Source organism: Mauremys mutica, chromosome 1 (assembly GCF_020497125.1).
Source record: "Mauremys mutica isolate MM-2020 ecotype Southern chromosome 1, ASM2049712v1, whole genome shotgun sequence".
Classification (NCBI taxonomy): domain Eukaryota; kingdom Metazoa; phylum Chordata; order Testudines; family Geoemydidae; genus Mauremys; species Mauremys mutica.
In genome coordinates, this window is record NC_059072.1 from 151,370,503 (window position 1) to 151,391,363 (window position 20,861).

At 49.9% G+C, this 20,861-nt stretch overlaps 1 protein-coding gene across 2 annotated transcripts; it reads left to right on the plus strand.

Moving 5' to 3' along the window:
• Window positions 1-3,480: 3,480 nt before the first annotated feature.
• Window positions 3,481-12,454, plus strand: C1R (complement C1r). Of its 2 annotated transcripts, XM_045000289.1 has the most exons (12): window positions 3,481-3,610; window positions 4,485-4,713; window positions 5,197-5,389; window positions 5,589-5,732; window positions 5,893-6,089; window positions 6,643-6,790; window positions 6,866-6,987; window positions 7,616-7,694; window positions 8,422-8,562; window positions 10,851-10,925; window positions 11,212-12,041; window positions 12,093-12,454. In XM_045000289.1, coding segments are annotated over exons 1-11 (2,127 nt in total). In that variant the 5' UTR covers window positions 3,481-3,608; the 3' UTR covers window positions 12,009-12,041; window positions 12,093-12,454. The 2 variants fall into 2 exon arrangements, with proteins under 2 accessions (XP_044856224.1, XP_044856222.1); XM_045000287.1 differs by having other exon boundaries at window positions 11,212-12,454.
• The last annotated feature ends 8,407 nt before the right edge of the window (window positions 12,455-20,861 follow it).

The following is a 20,861-nucleotide window of genomic DNA, read 5'->3' on the forward strand; positions in this document are numbered from 1 at the left end:
CCCCATTCATCAGAACGAGAGTAATCCTGCCCTGCAGACCTGAACTTCCAGCATTCTCAGGACACATGCTGATCCCTAGTGGCCACTGCTGATATGCAGCAGCTCCCTCCTCTCTTAACCCGTGAGTCCCTCTCTGGATTGGAACTGGACTGGAACCAAAGACCATCTTGGAAGCAACATTACCAGCCCAAGCAGTCAAAAATCATGAGCTAGACCCCCCAAAATCACAGGGATTCTAAGTCATGGGATTTTATACAATAATAAATGTTTTCTCTGTATTTGCTTTTTGGATTCTGTACCTTTAGGGGTCACATTTCCAAGCTTTTCTCTGCAACACCAAGGGTTAGAAATTAGAAATTCATTTATTTAAAATGAAAGGTGAGAGTCTCACATAGACACATGACCCCAGGAGCTGGGGCTTTAAAATAAATGTCAAATTCATGGGACTCATTCTATTACAACATTCCAAAAGTTGGCAACCCTGGAAGTGCCCTTCTTCCCACTGAAGGAGGAAAACTGGAACTGGTCCCCATGCCCCCTGAGATTGACTCTTATGCCCAGTGGTCTGTGATGGGATGTTAGATGGGGTGGGATCTGAGTTACTGCAGAGAATTCTTTGCTGGGTGCTGGCAGGTGTGTCTTGCCCACATGCTCAGGGTTTAACTGATTGCCATATTTGGGGTCAGGAAGGAATTTTCCTCCGGGAGAGATTGGCAGAGGCCCTGGAGGTTTTTTGCCTTCCACTGCAGCATGGGGCATGGGTCACTTGCTGGAGGATTCTCTGCAGCTTGAGGTCTTCAACCCACAATTTGAAGACTTCAATAACTCAGATATAGATTAGGGGTTTGTTATAGAAGTGGATGTGTAAGATTCTGTGGCCTGCTTTGTGCAGGAGGTCAGACTAGATGATCATAATGGTCCCTTCTGACCTTAAAGTCTATGAGTCTATATGAGTCTCACTTTATCTTGGCTGTCCCTTCACTCCCTGCTCATAGCCACTCCCTGCAATCCAAAGGTGAGGAGTACAGGGGAGGAAGGGAAAGTTTCCTGTAGAGGAAAAGATTCATTTGATAGCAGTGCCTCAGAGGGAGGAGGTCCCTGATAAACACACCCTGGTGGGAGCCCAGCAAGCCTCTGGAAAATTAAGCTTCTGGAGAATTTTCAGGGTTACTTGTGCCCTCCACAAAAGGTCTAAGTGACTCTTTAAGCTGGAAAGTGCATGTTCTCTCCAACAGCTGACCTCAAAACCAGCATTCCCCAGACAGCTGCTTTGCAGGGAAACCATCAGTCTATAAGGAGAATGTCAATGCTAAGCGCACATGAGAACAGAGAGGGTTAGGAGCTGTAAATGTAATTGTAAAGACAGCTATGCCCATGGAAGCGATATGGCATGACAGCCACATGCAAATAGATTCTCATACCCATGGCATGCTGAGGCCACAAAAGAGAGGCATCTGGCCTGGTACTGAAACATTTCTGCCTTCTTTATACATGTGTAAACCCCAGTCCCGACTTGTAGCACACACACTTTCCTCTCCCTCCCCCACATTCTAGTCTTAGGCTCCTTCCACACACGCAATCGGCAGCAGTTTCCCACACAGTTGAATTTCACATAGTGACGTTCCTTTGTAAGAGTGTGGGAGACCCAGATGTTATGTTATGAGCTGATGTTATGAGTGACTGTCATACAGTGTTCTATGGGTGCCATTCTCATGGGTATTATCACGCTCCCTCCCAGCGGTGTCCTGGGGGAACAAGGTTCCTTGTCAGTTGTGTCTAGTGGCAGCAAACTTCCCTGCAAACAGTGCCCTGTAGCTGCAAATTTTGATGCTCTATAACTACAAGCTTCCTTGCAAATAATCCCCTATGACCGTAAACTGCGCCCCATTGGTGCCCTGTGGCTGTGAGCTTTCCTCCTACTGGTGCCCTGTTGCTATAAGTTTCTCTCCTAGCAGTGTCCTATGGCTGAAAACGTCCATACAGATTGTGCCCATTGGTTGTGAGCTTCGTTCCTGATGGTATCCAGCGCCAGTGAGCTTCCCTCCAGGGCTTTGATTGGAGCTGCCTGAGAATGTGCATCATGCACAGCGAAGCACTCAAAAGTCAGGAAATGCCGGAGTGAAGATTGCCCATTTAACCTTAACTCTGGTCCCGTGTGTGTACATTATTATGAGAGTCATTAATTACATGGTTACATGTTCTTTTTCAGACAATATAACAATATATATAATGTACAGTTTCTCTACAGCCTTAAATACACATGTATAAATATCTTGAAATGCTTCCAACATTTAGTATTGTTACATTATTTCATTGGTGTGACTCTTTTCATAGACTTGTATCAGAGGGGTAGCCGTGTTAGTCTGGATCTGTAAAAGCAGCAAAGAATCCTGTGGCACCTTATAGACTAACAGACGTTTGGGAGCATGAGCTTTCATGGGTGAATACCCACTTCGTCGGATGCAAGTCCGACGAAGTGGGTATTCACCCACGAAAGCTCATGCTCCCAAATGTCTGTTAGTCTATAAGGTGCCACAGGATTCTTTGCTGCTTTCATAGACTTGGACTTTTTACTATGATTCCCAGAAAAATAGTGTTAAGCTTGCAAAGTATCAGTGTCTTTAAAGAAAAACCTGTAAGACATCATTGTCATTTTAGAGACCCCAACATCAGAAAGCCAGGAGAATCTAAACTGAAAGCTCATGTGCAGAGGAACAATAATATTGGTCTTGAGCCTTCTTCCCTACAGTATGAAGAAAGCCTGAAAAGGTGTTTGCTTTTTCTGTTTGTTTTCACAGTCATAATTCAGTTCTTGTACATCCCATTTCCCTTAGAAGACTCTATAGACAACTGCAGAACTGTCAGAGAGGCCTGCCTAATTGGGAGAGAGGAAGGTATTGGCATTCATAGTGTTTTAAACTCTCTGGGCTTTGTTTGCTATTATTAACACCTATTTAACACAAATGTGAAGAAACAGCTGAAAGAAAACTTCTCTTTGTTTCCTCATCAAGGAAGCTGCTGATTTACACCTCTGAGGAGTTCTTCAGCAAAACAGTAAGGCAAAGACCTGGCATTCTTGATATTTCTAAGGTAAAAAGGAGCAGGTTTTTAAATTTTTTTAAGAATAAAATTTCAAGCCTTCTTCCCACATCAGAAAAATGCCCCCAAAAAGAAGGGCGGGGAGAACACAAATCCTATTTCTGTTTCCTTTTTATGACACCTTTAAAAACAAAACTCCCACCCAAATTTCACTTTAATATAGGGAAATTTCCAGTTCTCTCTTGAGCAACCTTAACTATAGACACACACACAAATGTGTACAACTCTGTTGGCTCTTGCTTAAAAAACAAAAGTTCATGGCCACAGTTTGAGCAAAGAGCCAGCAGAGGGCAGCAGAATGTGGGCTAATGAAACCCATTCACTATGTCAATCGCTTTGTAACCAAACTGTCTCTCTTCCCTCCCTCTCCTCTTGGTCTTCCCCCACCTCGCTGAATTAGATCTGGCAGGGTTAAGAGTTTGCATTTGGTTGCAACTCGTAAGCCCTGGTTAGAGCGCTTGGAGGGAGAGAGAGAGAGAGACATATACACATCAGACAAGACTAAGAACATGTGAGTGCTGCCAATCTGGCCTGGGGAGGGAGGTGGTGGCATCTTTATGGGGGAGAGGACTGAAGGATCCAGCTCCTTGGGGAAGGATGAGAGGTGGACAGGATTAAATCCATGTCCCACTATTACCCCGTTAATCCTCCTGTTAGAAGTGCTGCAGTGTTTGAATCCCCCCGGCTGATCTCCTTCCAGGGAAAGGGAATGAGTGTATTTTGGAGGAGCGTAATGGCCCCACTCCCCAAGTAACCCCCAGATTGGGACCATGATGTGAGGGGGCAACTAACCTGCCCAGATTTCCATACCAAATCCTGCAGAGGTGGGGAGGTTAATGGTTAGACCTTGCACAGGTCTCCCCTTCCCTCAACAGGGGGGTGACAGGAGAGGGACCCAGGCATGGCTGGGGATCACTCCCCGCCATGCTGAGGACTTTTGGACTCTGAACTGCTGAGCTGGGCAAGCTCCCAAGCTGACAACAAACACAAGCTGAACCAGGTGGCCCAAAGCCAGGCAAAGGGAAACCTTGAGAGCCTATAAGGCTGGGTCTCTTACTGTTCCTCCCCTTGGTTCCAAGAGACCCGGGTCCATGGCTGGTGGGTGTGTAACAAAGAGCCAGTGCCCCCGGGTTCGTGCCTAGTCTCCCTTGAAATGGCTTCCTGGGAACCATATCCTGGGCTAGTGCCTGATGCCCAGCTGGTACCTGACTGGATCTTGGGTCTCTTCAATGTCTCCATTGGCTCTATAACACCTGGTTGGTACCCAGTGTACCCAGGGGTCCGTTGGACTGCGCATGAGCCTCCCATGCAGTTTCCACTGGTTGCATATGGCCCAGATCTATGGCTGGTCCGTAACTCACACTCCATGTACATTGTGTTCACAGGCTCCGCCTGCTCCTCCTGTGGGGGTCTCTCCTCTTTGGAGTGGTCAGTTCCAGCCCAACCCCAAGGAAGCTTTTTGGGGAGATCACGTCCCCCAATTACCCCAAGCCATACCCCAACAACAACATCAGCACCTGGGACATTACAGTCCCAAAGGGTTTTGTGGTGAAGTTGAACTTCTGGCAGTTCGACCTGGAGCCATCGGAGTCCTGCCTCTATGACTACGTCAAGGTGCGTACAGCAGAGACCCGGGGTAGGGCTGGAGAGGGGAAGCTGGTGACCTCAGGGCACAATCATTTTTCAACAGCAAGCAGGCTCTCCTTGCTATCCAACAGGCAGGGGCAGCTCTAGGTATTTTGCCGCCCCAAGCATGGCAGACAGGCTGCCTTCGGCGGCTTGCCTGCAGGAGGTCCCCGGTCCCGTGGATTCAGCGGCACACCTGCGAGAGGTCCGCCAAAGCCGCGAGACCAGCGGACCCTCTGCAGGCATGCCGCCGAAGGCAACCTCCCTGCTGCCCTTGCGGCGACAAGCAGAGCACCCCCTGTGGCTTGCCGCCCCAGGCACGCGCTTGGCGTGCTGGTGCCTGGAGCCGCCCCTGCCAACAGGCACAGAGGAGAGGGAGTTGGAGATGCATAGGCCAGGTAATGGTGATACATGCAGCAGGTTGAACTTCACGAATTCTCATGATTTCCCCTCCCCCTTTCTCCTTGACAGATCACAGCAGATAAGAAAGACCTGGGCCGGTACTGTGGCCAGCTAGGCTCAGCCACAGGCAACCACCCGGGAGTCAGGGAGTTTGTGTCCAAAGGGAACCGGATGAGGATGATGTTCCACTCTGACTTCTCCAACGAGGAGAACGGCACCCTTATCCCCTACAAGGGCTTCCTGGCCTATTACCAAGCTGTGGGTGAGTATGAGAGCTCCACACCTTGCAGGAGGGGTGCACAAGGCTGCTCCTCACCAGGAGAATCCAGAGGAGCCCTGGGCCCCATCCCCAACAGGCAGAGACCTCAGGACAGTAGCCAGACCCGCAGCACCACCAGTACAAAGCTTTCAGTCAGGTTTAACTCTCTCTTCTCTTTGCCCCGCACTCCCTCTCCCCTCAGATCTGGACGAGTGTGCCCATGGCAATGCCCTTGAGGAAGAAGAGGGGCCTCTGTGCCAGCATCTCTGCCACAACTATGTGGGTGGCTACATCTGCTCCTGCCGCCCCGGTTACCGGCTGCAGAGCGATCACCGCTCCTGCCGAGGTGAGTGAAAGGTGCAGAGATTGATGCAGGGGAATAGGGCCCAAGTGTGGGAGCTGCCCAGAGGGGAAAGGGAGGAAGGAATGACCTAGGAAGCAATTGGTGGGACAAGAGGCTGCCCCCTTTGTACCCACTGTAACTGCTGCTCTCTTCCCTCCTGCAGTGGAGTGCAGCAGTGAGCTGTTCACAGAGACCTCTGGGTACCTGTCGAGCCCGGAGTACCCCCTTCCCTACCCGGCAGAGCTGCGGTGCAACTATAGCATCCGCCTGGACAGGGGGCTGGCCATCACCCTCAAGTTTCTGGAGCCCTTTGATATCGATGATCACCAGCAGGTCCACTGTCCCTATGACCAGCTCAAGGTACTGGAAACCAGCCCAAACCTGCGTCCTACCTGCCATCAGACCTTAACAAACCTGCTTCTCCCAGGGAAGCTCGCAGGTCCAGCACTGCTGGCAGGAGAGAGCAGAGATTAGAAAAGGGGGAATGCCCAGGGTCCAGAGCAAAGTTGTGTTCCCCAGTCCATCCTCCGGGGTACCTAGTCCCCAGCATCCTGAGCAATGGGGCTCTGGGCCCCTCCAAGACCCCTCAGTGCTGGGGGTGGTTCTTGGATTCTAACCAGAAAACGTCCTCCTTTGCTCCGTGTTACCGCCTCATCCCTCATCCTTCTCCACTTCCCTATATTCAGGATTAGATGAACCCATAGATCTGACCCCAGGCTGGGAGAAGCCGGGACTGGCCCATTAGTCTGATCTGGCAGTGGTGACCCCAAAGTAGATGGGTCACAGGCCCATTGAGGAGCAATGGGGCAAATGGGCCCCTTGGTCTGGCCTGATGCAGGGGAGGAGGGGGTACTGGTGTGGAGAGGCCTGTTGGTGTGATTCTGGTTCTGGTGAATCATCTCTTCCTCTCCAGATCCAGGCACATGGGAGAGAGATTGGTGAGTTCTGTGGCAAGGTGTCGCCTGGCAGCATCGAAACCAACAGCAACGCGGTGGATGTGCTGTTCTTCACAGATGAGTCAGGGTTCAGTCACGGATGGAGGATCCACTACAGCTCAGAGAGTAAGTGGCTCCCTTCGCAGAGCTACTCCAGGCCTGAGCATGCTGCTTGCTAAAGCCTTGAGTGTTCCCCAACAGGAATCCGGTGCCCACAGCCTGTGCCAAGGGACCAGTTCACCCTCATCAAAGACCTGCAGCCCCTGTACCAATTTCGTGACTACTTCATCGTCAGCTGCCAGACTGGGTATGAACTGATGGAGGTGAGGCCCTCCTTCTTCCCACCCTTCTGCTCTCTCCTTCACTCTTCCTTTCTTCTCTTCTGTCGAAGTCTCCTCCTTTCCAGTCTCTTCTCCCTCTTTTCCTCCCTCCAATCTCCTCCCCCCTCCTTGCTCCCTGCCTTTTCACAGGAATGGGTGGTGTCAGGTGATTAAGAAAGAACCTTGTGATTACTCTCCAGCATGTTTGGGACGCAGGACAGGGGCTGGAGAGTAATCACAAGGGGCTCCAGCACTCTGCTCAGGGATCTGATGAAAGGCAGAAAGGACTTCCCTGCCCTTCTCTCCTGCCCCATCCCCAGGAGTGGGTGTCTCTGGGGTAGAATCAGAGCTTGCCGTTTTGGTGACAGCAGGTTTTTCTGGCTGGGATAAAGAGGCTGCAGCATGAGCCTGCTGAAATAGGGGTGGCCAAGGCCAAGGCATGATGGAGGGATAGGAGGTTGTGTAAGGAGGAAAGGTTCAGGGGTCACAGAAGGGCACTGAAGTAGACATCAGGAGCAGAGTTGGGCACCAGTGAGAAGGCAGACACGAGGGTCCCTCCCCATGATTTGGGGTTGGGGCAGGGACCTGAGGTTACATGTGGTCCTCGGCTCTTCTCTTCTTTTTCCTGCAGGGTGACCAGAAGTTGGCATCCTTCACCGCTGTCTGCCAGGATGATGGGACTTGGCACCGACCCATGCCCCGGTGTGAAAGTGAGTCAATAATCCCACCCCCACACATGGATTATCCCCCCAAACCGATCCTCAACCCCAAACTGATCCCCAACCCCATCCTCCATAACCCACATAGTCTTTGGCCTTTCTATTGTCAGCAAGGGGACTCATAAATGCCAGTTCTGACAGTATCTTAGGCATTGTGATCCTTAGGCATAGGTCCTACTGGGACCTAGACTGAGTCCACCCCTCCCCAAAATCATTGCACTCAGGGGTGTGTCGAATGGCCACCATGCTTTCCACTGGGGCTGAACAACATGTTTAAAATAAAAACCTGTTTAGTACAAAAATAGCCTTTCCCCCCCTAAAAAACTATTGCAAAAAAGCAAAACAAACAAACAAAACCTATTGATGTTCTCATTTTTTTTTGTTTTTTGCAATATTTTTATTACTTTAATCAGAATTATTATTGAAATATGTAACCCCTTTTGATAAAAATGTTGATAAAGTGTCATTAAATTTTAAAAAAATAGATCAGCTTTGAACAACTTCAAACTTTTGTGTGCCTTTTTCTCCATTTTCCAAGCAACTCTAGTCACTGCCAAGTGGGGACTGGACCTGCATCCCCTCCAGCAGGCTCATGGACAGTCCCCATTCCTCCCTCACATCATGGGCTCCAGCTGAGTCCAGCACGAGTCTCCGAACCTCACTGCAGCAGTGAGCACCGTGGCTCCCCCTTGACTCCTCTCCTTGTTCTCTTTTGTAGTTGTGAACTGTGGTGACCCCAAAAATCTCACCAACGGGGCCTTCAGTTATGTTAGCGAACACGGAAACAACAACTACCAGTCAGTGATCACCTACCGGTGCAAGGAGCCTTATTACCGCATAGTCACCAACAGAGGGAGCGGTGAGTCCTGTCCCAGGAAGAGCCATAGCAATCTGAGCTGGGAAAGCCTCGGTAACAAGGGTGGTCCATTCCCTTTAAGGGCAGAGTAGAGGGTCTAGGCATCAGTCAACTTCTGTTCCATGGCATGACTCTTTCAGGATCCAGGAGTTTGGGGGAACAACACGAGGACCTGGGGAATGGCAGAGGCAGATACGGGAGAAAGGAAGCAGTCCTGGGGAATTAGTGTTTGGGGAAAACTAAGACTACTATCTCTTTAAGGGCCTGGGATCAGGACCCTTCTAATGTAGGGTGGAGGCAAGGCTCCCTTCTCTCCCAGCCGATTAGGATGAGCCTTGGGAAGGAGGGCAGCGTATTTGCTGCCTCGTTTCTCCTAACAGGGGGGCTGCTGAGCTTTCCTCATGTGCGGCTGGAAGAAGTAAATTGAAAGAGGGCCAGCTGGGAGAAGCTGGTTTTAGACTGCAGCTGGCCTGAATTAGCACAGTCCCGGAAGGAAGGCGGTGGAACTCTTGAATGCAAGGAGAGTAAACCTGCCTGAATTATTACACAGGCCCAGGAGGGGGCTGTGGGACTCCGGACCTTTTAAGAGAGGGGGCCTGTCTCTGAATTAGCACACATGCTCCCAGGAGAGGGGTGGGGGTGAGGAGCTAAAGAGTTCTGTGCTCTGTCCAAAAGTTAATAAATAAGCCAGTTAAGGGGTAATCTTGGGCCAAGCCAGTGGTTCCCAAACTGGGGTTCGTAAAATGCTACAGGGAGTTCTCAGGGGGGAAAATTCCCAAATGGCAGACAGAGCTGTCCCTAGGGACTCTGGGCAGCATGGGGCCAGTAGCCCGGAGCCCCTGGATTTCCAAGAGCTAAGCAGATCAAAGCGAGCATATCTATCACACTGAGGAGATTTAAACTTCAAGACTCCTTATAAGAAATGGAAAGGGAGGTGGATATTTTTTGCTGTTTTTAAAATTAAATAGGCAGCTAGTATTGTTTTTAAAATTATTATGAAGAACAAGTTTAAGCTTTGTTGTAACATCTGTTTGCCTGGACTGCTTGAGACCTGAATGCTTGTGTACGAGGAACACTTTGTGTTGGCTTCTTAAATACCTTCATGCTGTTTCACATCTGATACTCCTGGATGAAACATAGGAGCCTTGTCTTATAACAGGCTTATTTAAAGTGATACAAGCTACGAAAGTGAGATCTTGGAAAAGTGTTGTCATTTTCATAATGTAATAAAAATACTGTAATGCTAAATAATAATGAATAATAAATCATGTGTAATAAGCATGTCATAAAACAAATTTTATATTTCCAAGATTGATGCTTTTATAATTTATGCTCCGGTAAAGGAGAAAATCCCTGGAAATATTCATTTTTAGGAGGGGGTTCGTGAGACTTGACATTTTAGTGAAAGGGGTTCACAGGTTGTTAAAGTTTGGGAACCACTGGTCTAAGTACTGTGATCTGGGAGTAAACCATTGCAAGACCCAAGCGGGGTAGGGGGGGCAGCACGGGCAGTGCAACTGCAGGGCCATGCAACTGCAGGGCCGTGCTGTGCCACATGGCGGTGTGCTTGGGGACAATGCCGGCTACACTCCCTCAGATCCCATCTCCCCATGCAGCCCCTTGGGCCTAGGCTAGAAGCATCCCCCTATCCATTCTCCATGGCTCCTAGTTCCCTGTGCTCTGGAATGGGTCTCTGCCCCCCCCTTTGGGAGATGACTCTCCAGGCTTATAGTGCAGGGGGAAGACTCTTGAGCTCCTTTGTTTTGGCTCAGTCTCAACCTATTCTCACCTCTCCCCCCCCACAAAAAAAAAACTTCTTCAGAGACTTGAACCCCTCAGACACTTGCAAAGATCCTCACATTTCCCCCACCCCCTCTCTAGTCATGATTGTTCCATGCCAGGTAGATTTATCTCTTTGAATCTCTCCCAGAACTCAGTGACTGAATAATATAGCTTCCAATGAGCATCTCATTACCCCTCAATCTCCTCCAGCCCCCTGAGCATTTCTGTGGTGCTTCTCTGAGCTCCCTCAAACTTATCACTATCTCTCTGGAACTGAGGGGCCCAGAGCTGAGCAGAGCATCCCTTCTGGAGGCTTTCCAGATGGGGCAGAGAGGGACCACCCCCTTTCTGACTGATGTGTGATGCCTCTGGGATTGAGGGGCCCACAGCTGAGCACAGCATGCCAGGTTGGGTTGTTTCAGTGCCCTAGAAAGAGGAACTACCTCCCTGTTCCCCCTGTGCCTGATGATCACTCCCTGCAATCATTATCTTCTTCTCTTTTCCCTCAGATACATACAACTGCTCTGCTCAGGGCTCCTGGGCAGACCAAGATGGCCATGAGGACATCCCAGTGTGTTTACCAGGTAAGTAGGGAACATCTCACTTTGTTCAGCACTCAGCAATATGCCTTCAGAGTCAGCACAAACCAAGGGAGACAAGCAGAAAGAGGGAGAGAGAGATGGAAAAGTGGAACTGACAGTAATATGGGACTGTCTGTGAGGGAGGTGGCAATGTAGGAGATGGAGAAATCCAGATGGAAAGGCAGCATGAGAGCAGGGAAGCAGGGAACTGAAAGGTATGGGAAGACAAGAGAAAGAGCAGGAGAAGAAAGCATGTAACAGCCTCTTTGGTTCCTGTCCCTCCCCACAGTGTGTGGGAAGCCAGACAAACCCATCACTGGAATCCAGCGGATCATCGGTGGCAGCACAGCACCGCCGGGAAGCTTCCCATGGCAGGCAAAGACACACATCGTTGGGCTCGGGGGTGGGGCGCTGCTGGGTGACCGCTGGATCCTGACAGCTGCTCACACCATCTACCCCAAGAAACACGCCTCAGTGACAGAGAGCCTTGCTGAGGTGGCTAAGAAGATCGAAGTGTTCCTTGGCCACACGGAGGTGAATAAGATCCATGAGCTGGGTAACCACCCCGTCCGCAACGTGTTCGTACATCGCGACTACAACCCTGATGATGAGAACAACTTCAATGGGGACATTGCACTGATCGAACTGCGGGACCCAGTGCCACTGGGCCCTGACCTGCTGCCTGTCTGCCTCCCAGATGCTAGTAACAGCACTTTCTATGCCAAAGGATACATGGGCTACGTGAGCGGCTTTGGGGTGGAGAAAAAAGTTCTCGCAGACCGACTGAAATATGTATCACTGCCAATGGGTGACCAGACAGCCTGCAAGAAATGGCTGCAGGGAAAGGAGGTCAGTGGGAAGGCCATGGTGTTCAATGAGAACATGTTCTGTGCTGGCTCGCCCAGTGGGGGGAAAGATACCTGCCAGGGGGACAGTGGGAGTGTCTTCACTGTGGAGGATTCAGAGAGTGAGCGCTGGATAGCCACCGGGATTGTCTCCTGGGGCATCGGCTGTCACAAGAGCTATGGCTTCTACACCAAGGTCATCAACTACCTGGACTGGATCAAAGAGATAACAGGGATGTAGAGGCTCTGAATGCCACTATCCTATTGGCTGAAGGCTCAGTGATGTCATATAGGTATCCAAACACCCACACATCATTGGCTGAAGCATCGTGATGTCATAAAGCATTGTGATGTCAAAACTGCCATAGCAATGGTTGAATTCTTGGTGATATCATCAAAGCTTCCCAAAGCCTCTGTGCCATTGACTGAAGCTTTGTTGATGTTCTAAGGTTTCCAAATGCGTCTTCACTATTGGGTGAAGCCTTGACAAAGTCAGGCAGTCTTGTGAAATCCAATATGCTATTGGCTGAAGTCTTGGTGATATCCTAAAGATTTCTGAAATCTGTCGCACTATTGTTTGAGATGCTTGCAATGTGGTAGAGCTTCCTGGAGGGTGCTGAGTGCAGATTGTACTCATGCCTTGGCACCAATGAGGTTCTGTCAATATTAAAATCACTGCTATAGGAACCAACTGTTTTTATTTCACTGTCTTCCACTCCCACCTGGATTTTTTAATAATTAAAAAGCACCTTCCTCCCACCAGGTTCTTAAAGAAACTTGCAGGCTGTGCCTATACAGAGACTGCTTCATCCAGACTGAAATGCCTCCCCCTCTGGAGTAGGGTTGCCAGGCATCCAGTTTTTGACTGAAATGCCTGCAGCACTAGTGGGGCGGGCAGGCTCTGTGCCTGGCTCCTTGCGGCTCACAGGAAGCGGCGACATGTTTCTCTGGCTCCTAGGCAGAGGGGCAGCCAGGGGGCTCCACGCACTGCCCCCGCCCACAGTTGCTGCCTCTGCAGCTCCCATTGGCTGCAGTTCCCACAGTACAGAAAAATATGCACAGCACAAGCTCATAAAAATCCACTCTCAGCCTAGTGAAAATGAGTGAGTGAATGAGGGTGGGGGAGAGCAAGTGATGGAGGGAGGGGGATGAAGTGAGCCGGGGCTGGGGCCTCGGAGAAGGAGTGGGGCCTTGGGGAAAGGGGCGGGGAAAGGGTGTTCAGTTTTCTGCTATTAGAAAGCTGCAATTTTGGAGGTTTGGAGGTTTCATCACATGACCTAATCTTTAATGAAAGACTGATTTTTAATTCCTGGAGACTCCAGGGCAATCCTGGAGGGGTTGGCAACCCTGCTCTCGAGTAATGTATAGCATATGTTGAATAGTCAAACAAACAGCATTTAGGACAGATTAGAAGGTATTCAGAGACCAATCCAAAACTGTAAGGAAGCAGAAAGGAATTGCCTGAATCATGGTATGGTCAGGATCCAGGGATTAACAGCACAACTCATGGGCAAAAAAGCCAAGGAATCTTTAGTGATCACAAGTGGCCCTCCCATTATGCTGAGGCATTGGGGTATTAGTACCGACTCAGTTGGGGAGAGCACCCCTAAAGCATTGTGTGTATTCGCTGGAGATCTCCCGTCTAAGATCTAGCCTACACCTGCTTACATTGAAAAATCTAATGGCTTGGCTGACCCATAGTCATAGAGTTTAAGGCTTGAAGGGACCACCAGATCTTCTGGTGTGATCTCCTGCACATCACCGGCCAAAACCCCACCCAATTACCCCCTCTTTCAGTCCAATAACCCAGATTAGATTAAAATATTTCAGACCTCAAGGGACTTAACTATGGTAAGCAACAAGCAGAGAATAGGAGAGACCCAGGTGCTACCAATGGCTGAGGCTCGCACTGTGTCACGGAACTGACTAGGTGACATATACACAGCTGATTCCAGTAGTGACCCACGTTCTGTACTGCAGACCCCATCCCCCCCCAGGAGAAAATTCCTTCCCAGCCCCACATATGATGATCAGTGAGACACTGAGCGTGTGAGTCAGAACCTGCCAGCCAAGCACCTGAGAGAGAATTGTCAGTACCAACTCAGAGCATTGGCCTTCAGAGCATTGGCCCACCCTGTCCGATGTCACATATCTTGTCATGATCCTCTCTCATGCTTCAGAATAAGGAGCTAAAAACAAAACAGAATACATCAGGGAAAAATCCTTCCTGACAAAATTTCCTTCCTCCCCCCCCCCAACAGCTATTTTCTACACCCTTGTTCTTGTGCTGCTGAGTGTCTCTGGTGACAGTCTCATAACCATGTTGATGTTCTCCAATCCCAGTTCCCTCTTTCCTCCTCTAATTCTGCCATCTTCTTAACCAAACATCTCTACTTCTCCTCCTTTATCAAATCCCTGCTGCTTCTTCACCCCCTTGTTCTCCTTCCTCAGATCCTCCCTATCCTGTTCCCTCCTCCCTTTTCTTGCTGATGTCCTCAACAAAAAAATCATAGATTCCAAGGCCAGAAGGGACAATTGTGATCATCCAGTCTGACCTCCTGTAGAACATGGGCCAGAGAACTTGTTTTGAACAAGAGCCTAACCAATAAGATCTAGGATGAACTCCCCACTTCCCAGTACACTTTCCTCCTCCTCTGTCACACACCGAGACATCCTTCCTGCTGTCCTCCTCTAGCCCCTCTTCTGTTCCTGCCCAAGTGACCCTCCTAACTCCCTCACCCCCTCTCACTCTCCTTCTCAGTCTCTCTCAGCATGTGCCTTTCCCTCCGAGTACAAATATGCTTTGGTTTCCCTATCCTATAAAAAACACACTGTTGTGGCTCCAGGCTAGCTGTGCCTCTGTCCCCTCATGTGGTCTCTTCTGAGTGCTCCCCCTCCAGGTCTTAGGCCTCGAGCCTTCACCTCTCTAGGGTAGAATCCTGCGTTTCTCCCACTCTTAGATCAGTGTTCCAGGCTTTGGGTATCAGCTGTGCTTCCCGCCAACAAGTGCCACTTGCCTTGGTATCTGCACTTCTTTCCTCCAGGAGCTTGTGACCAGCCATGAATACAGTGACCCCAGACAGCTTTCTTAGAGGATGGTTTAACCGGAAGTGTAGGACCACAGCATAATAGGAGAAAAGGATTAAAACAACAAAAAGCCCACATACATCTCCATCTTACCTAAACCTTAGGTAGGCCTCACTTTTCCCAGATACCCCAGCCTGTGGAGACTGGGCTTCAGTCTGCTGTCAGCAGACTCTGTCTCTCTCCAAAGAGTGGAGGATTGTCAAGCTCTGTGCGAGGGGCCCCAGGAGGACAGCATAGAGAAGGAGATGCAACCTGCCCTTTATGAAGCCATCGCAGGTAGTGTTGGAGGCAGTGAAGGGTGCTGTGTTGCTGGAAGTGCCATCCTTCCTGCTCTGGACACATGCCATCTCCCAGCATCCTGGCCTGTCTTTCTGACATTTCTTCCTGTCCAGTTGTCATCTTAATCTCAACTTGACCAAAACTCACTCTTTCTCCCCCCCAGTCTCCCTTTCTGTCCCCTTTCTCCATCACCACGGACAGCCTCACCATCCTCCCAGTCACTGAGGCCCGTAAGTAGGGTGACCAGAGGTCCCAATTTTATAGGGACAGTCTCGATATTTGGGGCTTTTTCTTATATACGTTCCTATTAAACCCACCCACACACCCTGTCCCGATTTTTCACCCTTGCTATCTGGTCACCCTACCCGTTAGCCAGGATCCATCTTTAAATTACCCCTTTCACTGGACCCACATGTTCAGGTCATTTTTAATCTGGCCCCTTTTTCTCAAACAACATCTCTAAAATCCAGGCTTTCATCTCTGTCCCCATGGCCAAAACTCTCGCCCCACCCCCCTCATTTCACACCTTGACTACGGTGGCCTCTTCTTCTCCAGCCCTTCCTCCTTTCAAGTCTGTTAAGATTGTTGCTGTTAAAATCACCTTCTCGGGGAACTGACCACATCAGCCTCCCCTGGGCGTCCCTCTGCCGGCTCCCCCTGCATCTCCCCATCAGACACAAACCCCTTGGCTTTCCCAGTAAGGCCCTGCCCGGCTGATCTAGTGAGACTCATCCCCACGGTCACTTTGCCAGTATTCCCATGACCACCAGTCAGTTTCTCCCTTCAGCCCTGCATGCTCCCTCCCATGCTGCCCCCTGTGCATGGGGAAAATACCTGGGTAAGATCCAAACAGCCACTGCCTCATCCTCCTCCAGTCCTCTCACCCCTGCCAGGAGGCCTCCTGAACCCAGCCTGCTGATCGCAGCCAGGCAGGTGACAAGCTGTGGCAGTCTCTTTTCCCATCCTTCCTTTCTCCTGTCCTCCCCCTCCCCCCCAACCTCCTAAGCCCACTGAGAAAGCTCCTTGGAGCTAGCAAACTGAGCCAGTTCTTCCCCAGGCTCACTGCTTGTCTGTTGTAGCCCCATCGCCCACCCTTCGTCGGTTTCTGCCTTTAGATCATAAGCCCGTCAGGTCAGGGAGTTGTAGGGGAACAGGCCCCTCAGGCTAAGATGATGGCCAGTCCCTTGGCTGCGGGATGCAGTGCCTTTCCTTCCCCTTCTGAGAGCCCTTCAGGTCTCTGTCCTGTTCATCTTCTGGAGATCCTCTGCCATGGGAAAGGGTCTGAGACATGAACAGGACAGGGCTGATAAACATATTGATGCTAATTATAATATTTGCCCTCTCTCTAGGACAGAGGTGGGCAAACTACAGCCCGCGGGCCACATCCGGCTAGCCCCGGCCCCTCCCCCACTGTTCCCTCTCCCCCGCAGCCTCAGCTCACTGTGCCGCCGGCGCAATGCTCTGGGTGGTGAGGCTGTGAGCTCCTGGGGCAGCGCAGCTGCAGAGCCCGGCCTGACCCGATGCTCTGTGCTGCGCGGTGCATGGCTGGCTCCAGCTGACTGGCGCAGCTGTAGCTCTGCCAGCGCTGGTGCTCCAGGCAGCGCGGGGATGTGGGGGTTGGATAGAGGACAGAGGGTTCAGGGTGGTGGTCAGGGGGCAGGGGTGTGTATAGGGGTTGGGGCAGTCAGAGGGCGGGGAACAGCGGGAAAATCAGGAAGGAGACGGAGGGTTGGATGGGGCAGTCAGAGCAGGGTCTCCAGGGGTGGTCAGGGGACAGGGAGAAGGAGAGGTTGAATGGGGGCAGGGGTCCCGGGGGGGCAGTCAGGAATGAGAGGAGGGGGTTGCATGGGGTGGTGGGGGCAGTCAGGGGTGGAGGTTCTGGGGGCTGTCAGGGGACAGGGAGTGGGGGCTGGATGGAGTAGTGGTTCCAGGGGGGCCATCAGGGAATGGGGAGGTTGGATGGGGCAGGAGTCCAGGGGGCCGTCCGGGGGCAAAAAGCAGTGGGGGTTGGATAGGGGGCTGGGCTGGGCCACGTCTGGCTGTTTGGGGAGGCACAGCCTCACCTAACCCGCCCTCCAGACAATTTCTGAAACATGATGGGGCCCTCGGGCCAAAAAGTTTGCCCGCCCCTGCTCTAGGAGCTCAGTCTCCTATTCGTTTTTAAAGATGGTAGAGGGGAATGAGGGCACACTCAGAGCCCTCTGCATGGAGGAAGTGGGGGACCTTGAAATGGTCGGCACACAGGGCCTCTGGCATGGAGAGGGGGAGAGTGGAGGACACTGGTATGGGGGGTTAGGGGGCATGGGTCAAGAGACAATGGGGAGCACGTAGAGATCCCATGTGGGGAGGAGAATGGGGGAATGGAGGGACACATGGAGTGTGTGCAATGCGCTCAGCCTAAAGAAACTACAAACCAGGCCACTCCTTACAATCTTAAAGCACTTGACAAATGCTAATGAGAGAAGCCTCCTATAAGTGTCCCTCAAGTTACATGTGGAGAAACTGAGGCACAGAAAGAAGAAGTGACTTGCCCAAAAGTCACATAGGAAATGTGGGTCCAAGCTGGTAATATAATCCCTAGCCTCCCACTGCCTCCTCGTGTTCTTGCCCCCTGTCCTGGCCCATTCAACTTCACCTATTTCTGTTTGTCTCTTTCCCCTTCCTTCTGCTGAATTGCTGCAACATTTTGTCCTCCTGGCCTTCCTGTTGTGTAGAGGCCTGTACTGTATTCAGAACAGCAAAAGTCCAGCTCAGCCTGTGACAGAAACATTTTTTTCACACAAAAGGGAGACAGAGAATGAATTAGTCCAAACCAAAAGGTCTGCTGATACTACCGAAGGGCTCTTTAGAGATTATGAGGGGTAAACAAGGGGAGAATGGCATCAGAACTTAATGAAACGATATTGGTGTGTTGGAAATTAGGCCTAAGTGGTGGACAAAATAATGAGGGGCTGGGCTATCCACTTATCACCCTCTTTTGGGGTTATTTAAAAAGAGATTGGGGGGGCAATCAAAACAGGGGAATGTGTGGATTGAAAGGAATGAACTACACCATTCTGGCTGCCACCCTCACTCTCCACCATCTCCTGGGACCCCGGAATCCACCATGCCATTGTTAAGCTGTCATCATCCTGGTCCTGAAAGGCATCATAACCACACCAGGCCTCAGAAAGGGAATCGATTACTTTGCCACTCCACTGGCTTCAGCTAAGTCCTGAACAACACCTGGAATGTGACCCTTCATTGCCTCCTGTCACTGCCTCCCTCGGATGTCCTTTTCCTTCATCATCTGATTTTTTCCCTTTCCTATCACTCTCGTTTTGCCTTCTGTTTACTAACAGACTGACTTAGCTGGCCAAAACAGTCTCTTTCACAACACTGCTGTGAGTGCATGACCAGAGAGGCAGCTAAAAGCAATGTCTTAAACAGCCTGATGCTGATATAAGTTTGTCGGGTCTTGTCCCGGCTAATAAGACCATATGCCATGCCTGTTTTCTCCAGTAGTAAGGCTGCAAGTGAGAGTCAACACCAGAAACAGAAACTGCATTTTCTACCTTTGCTGTTCTTTTCTGTCCCCTTTTGAGTGTGTTTGTCTTGTTTTGGCTTAAAGGAAGCAGGATCAGACTTCAACAATAATGGCAGCTGCAGCTAGGGTAATAATAATGAATTAGCAATACTCACTTACATTCGCCAAGGGTATTTCTTGCTGCTTTTTGCAGCACTCAGCAACTCCCGATCTTATTGTACAGAGATTTAAAAAAAAGGGATGTCCCTTGAAAAAAGGGACTGTCGCAACCCTGGACTCTCAACTGTTTCTCTTTTCCCCACAAAGGACAGTCAGACATGGGGAGTTCCTATGAAAGCTCCCTACAGCTAAAGAGAAAGGGAGGAAGAGATATTGTTAAAATGAAAGCCTCATTTAGTATTTTACATTTGAAATGCTTTAACTGTTTTTCCTTCTTTTTCTGTATCTTTAATAAAAGGTTATACAGATTTTTAATGGTGGTTGTTGCCATGGAATTAAGCAGGCCAAGGTATCTGTATTCAAAACCCCAAACAATGTTTAACTGTTTAGTGTAGTACAATGACCGAGCCATGATAACATATTTGACTCTCTGGTCCATTTTATTCCATGAAAATTAACATAATACTTCCCAGTACCCATAGGAACCAATCTCTCTCCAACAAGGGCTCAATGAAGAACAGAGGGATGCTGCTTGGCTGAAGTGGAGAGAAGAGACTAGAGTTTCCTGGGGAATAAAGAAATATCTTTGTTTAATTTGGGTATCCCCATTTCCATAGCTTCCAAAGGATCAGTGTTTCCCAAATTGAACTCTGAAGAGCTGCTTCTGCTGAAGTAGCCATCAAACATCAGACACTCAGGCTTTCTGCTAGTCCAGATCTGGCTATTTTGAGGACTTACAGTGGTTTTTTCAACTGACCTCCAAAGCCCTTTCTGATAAAGAGGCCTGTCATAAACATACAGCTAAGGGTAGCATAAAATCCCTCTTTGCCCTGTAAAGGGTTAATTCCTCTTTTACCTGTAAAGAGTTAAGAAGCTCAGATAACCTGGGTGGCACCTGATCAGAAGGACCAATAAGGGGAGAAGATACTTTCAAATCTGTGGGGGAGGGTTTTTTGTCTGTGTCTCCCAGAGTCAACAAGGAACCAGGGCAGGGAAAATACATCTACCTAAGCCATATCTAAGCTAAGCATCTAATATTGCAGAAATAGTAAGTAATAGCAAAGAAATGTGTTAAGTTATCTTTTGTTTTAGCTTGTGAATTTTCCCTGTGCTAAGAGAGAGGTTTATCCCTGTTTTTGTAACTTTAAAGTTTTGCCTAGAGGGGAAATCCTCTGTGTTTTTGAATCTTTTGTTATTCTGTAAAGTCCTTACCAACCTGATTTTACAGAGGTGATTCTTTTACCTTTTCTTTAATTAAAATTCTTCTTTTAAGAACCCGATTGATTTTTTCATTGTTCTTAAGATCCAAGGGTTTGGGTCTGTGTTCACCTGTACCAATTGGTGAGGATATTATTCTCAAACCTTCCCCAGGAAAGGGGGTGCAGGACTTGGGGGAATAGGACTCCAAGTGGTCCTTTCCCTGATTCTTTGTCTAAATCACTTGGTGGTGGCAGCGTACTGTTCAAGGCAAGGTGGAATTTGTGCCTTGGGAAAGTTTTTAACCTAAGCTGGTAAAAATAAGCCTGGGGGGTCTTTCATGCAGGCCCCCACATCTGTACCCCAGAGTTCAGAGTGGGGAGGGAACCCTGACAAGGCCCAATTCTGAAAGCAGGCCCTCAGGTGGGGCCTGTCCAAGGCTGAATGGAAAGGTAGTGTTGGGACTCCAGGGCCCAGACCAGAGCAGAGTGTCCAGGTGGTGTCTCCCCAAGAGCCATACAGAGAGGTGTTATTCCCTCCTTGCTCCAGGACATGAAGCCTCAGAGATTGAGGATCCTAGAGCGGAGCACAGTAACCCTGGTGATGTCTCCTCAGAGCCACAAACAGAGGAACTATTCCCTCACTACTCCAGAATGTGTATGGAGATTTCAGGACTGGGAGTAGCATGCTGGAGAGGAAGGTGTCTGTGAGACGTTGATGATTGACAAGTACATCTCTGGTGTAAGTCCACTGCCCTCCCTGGACTTTGTGTATGTTGCACAAGATGACTTAAGTTTGAAAAACTGGCCCTGAGGCAGGCGAATGTGAGACGAGTTGCTCCCCTCA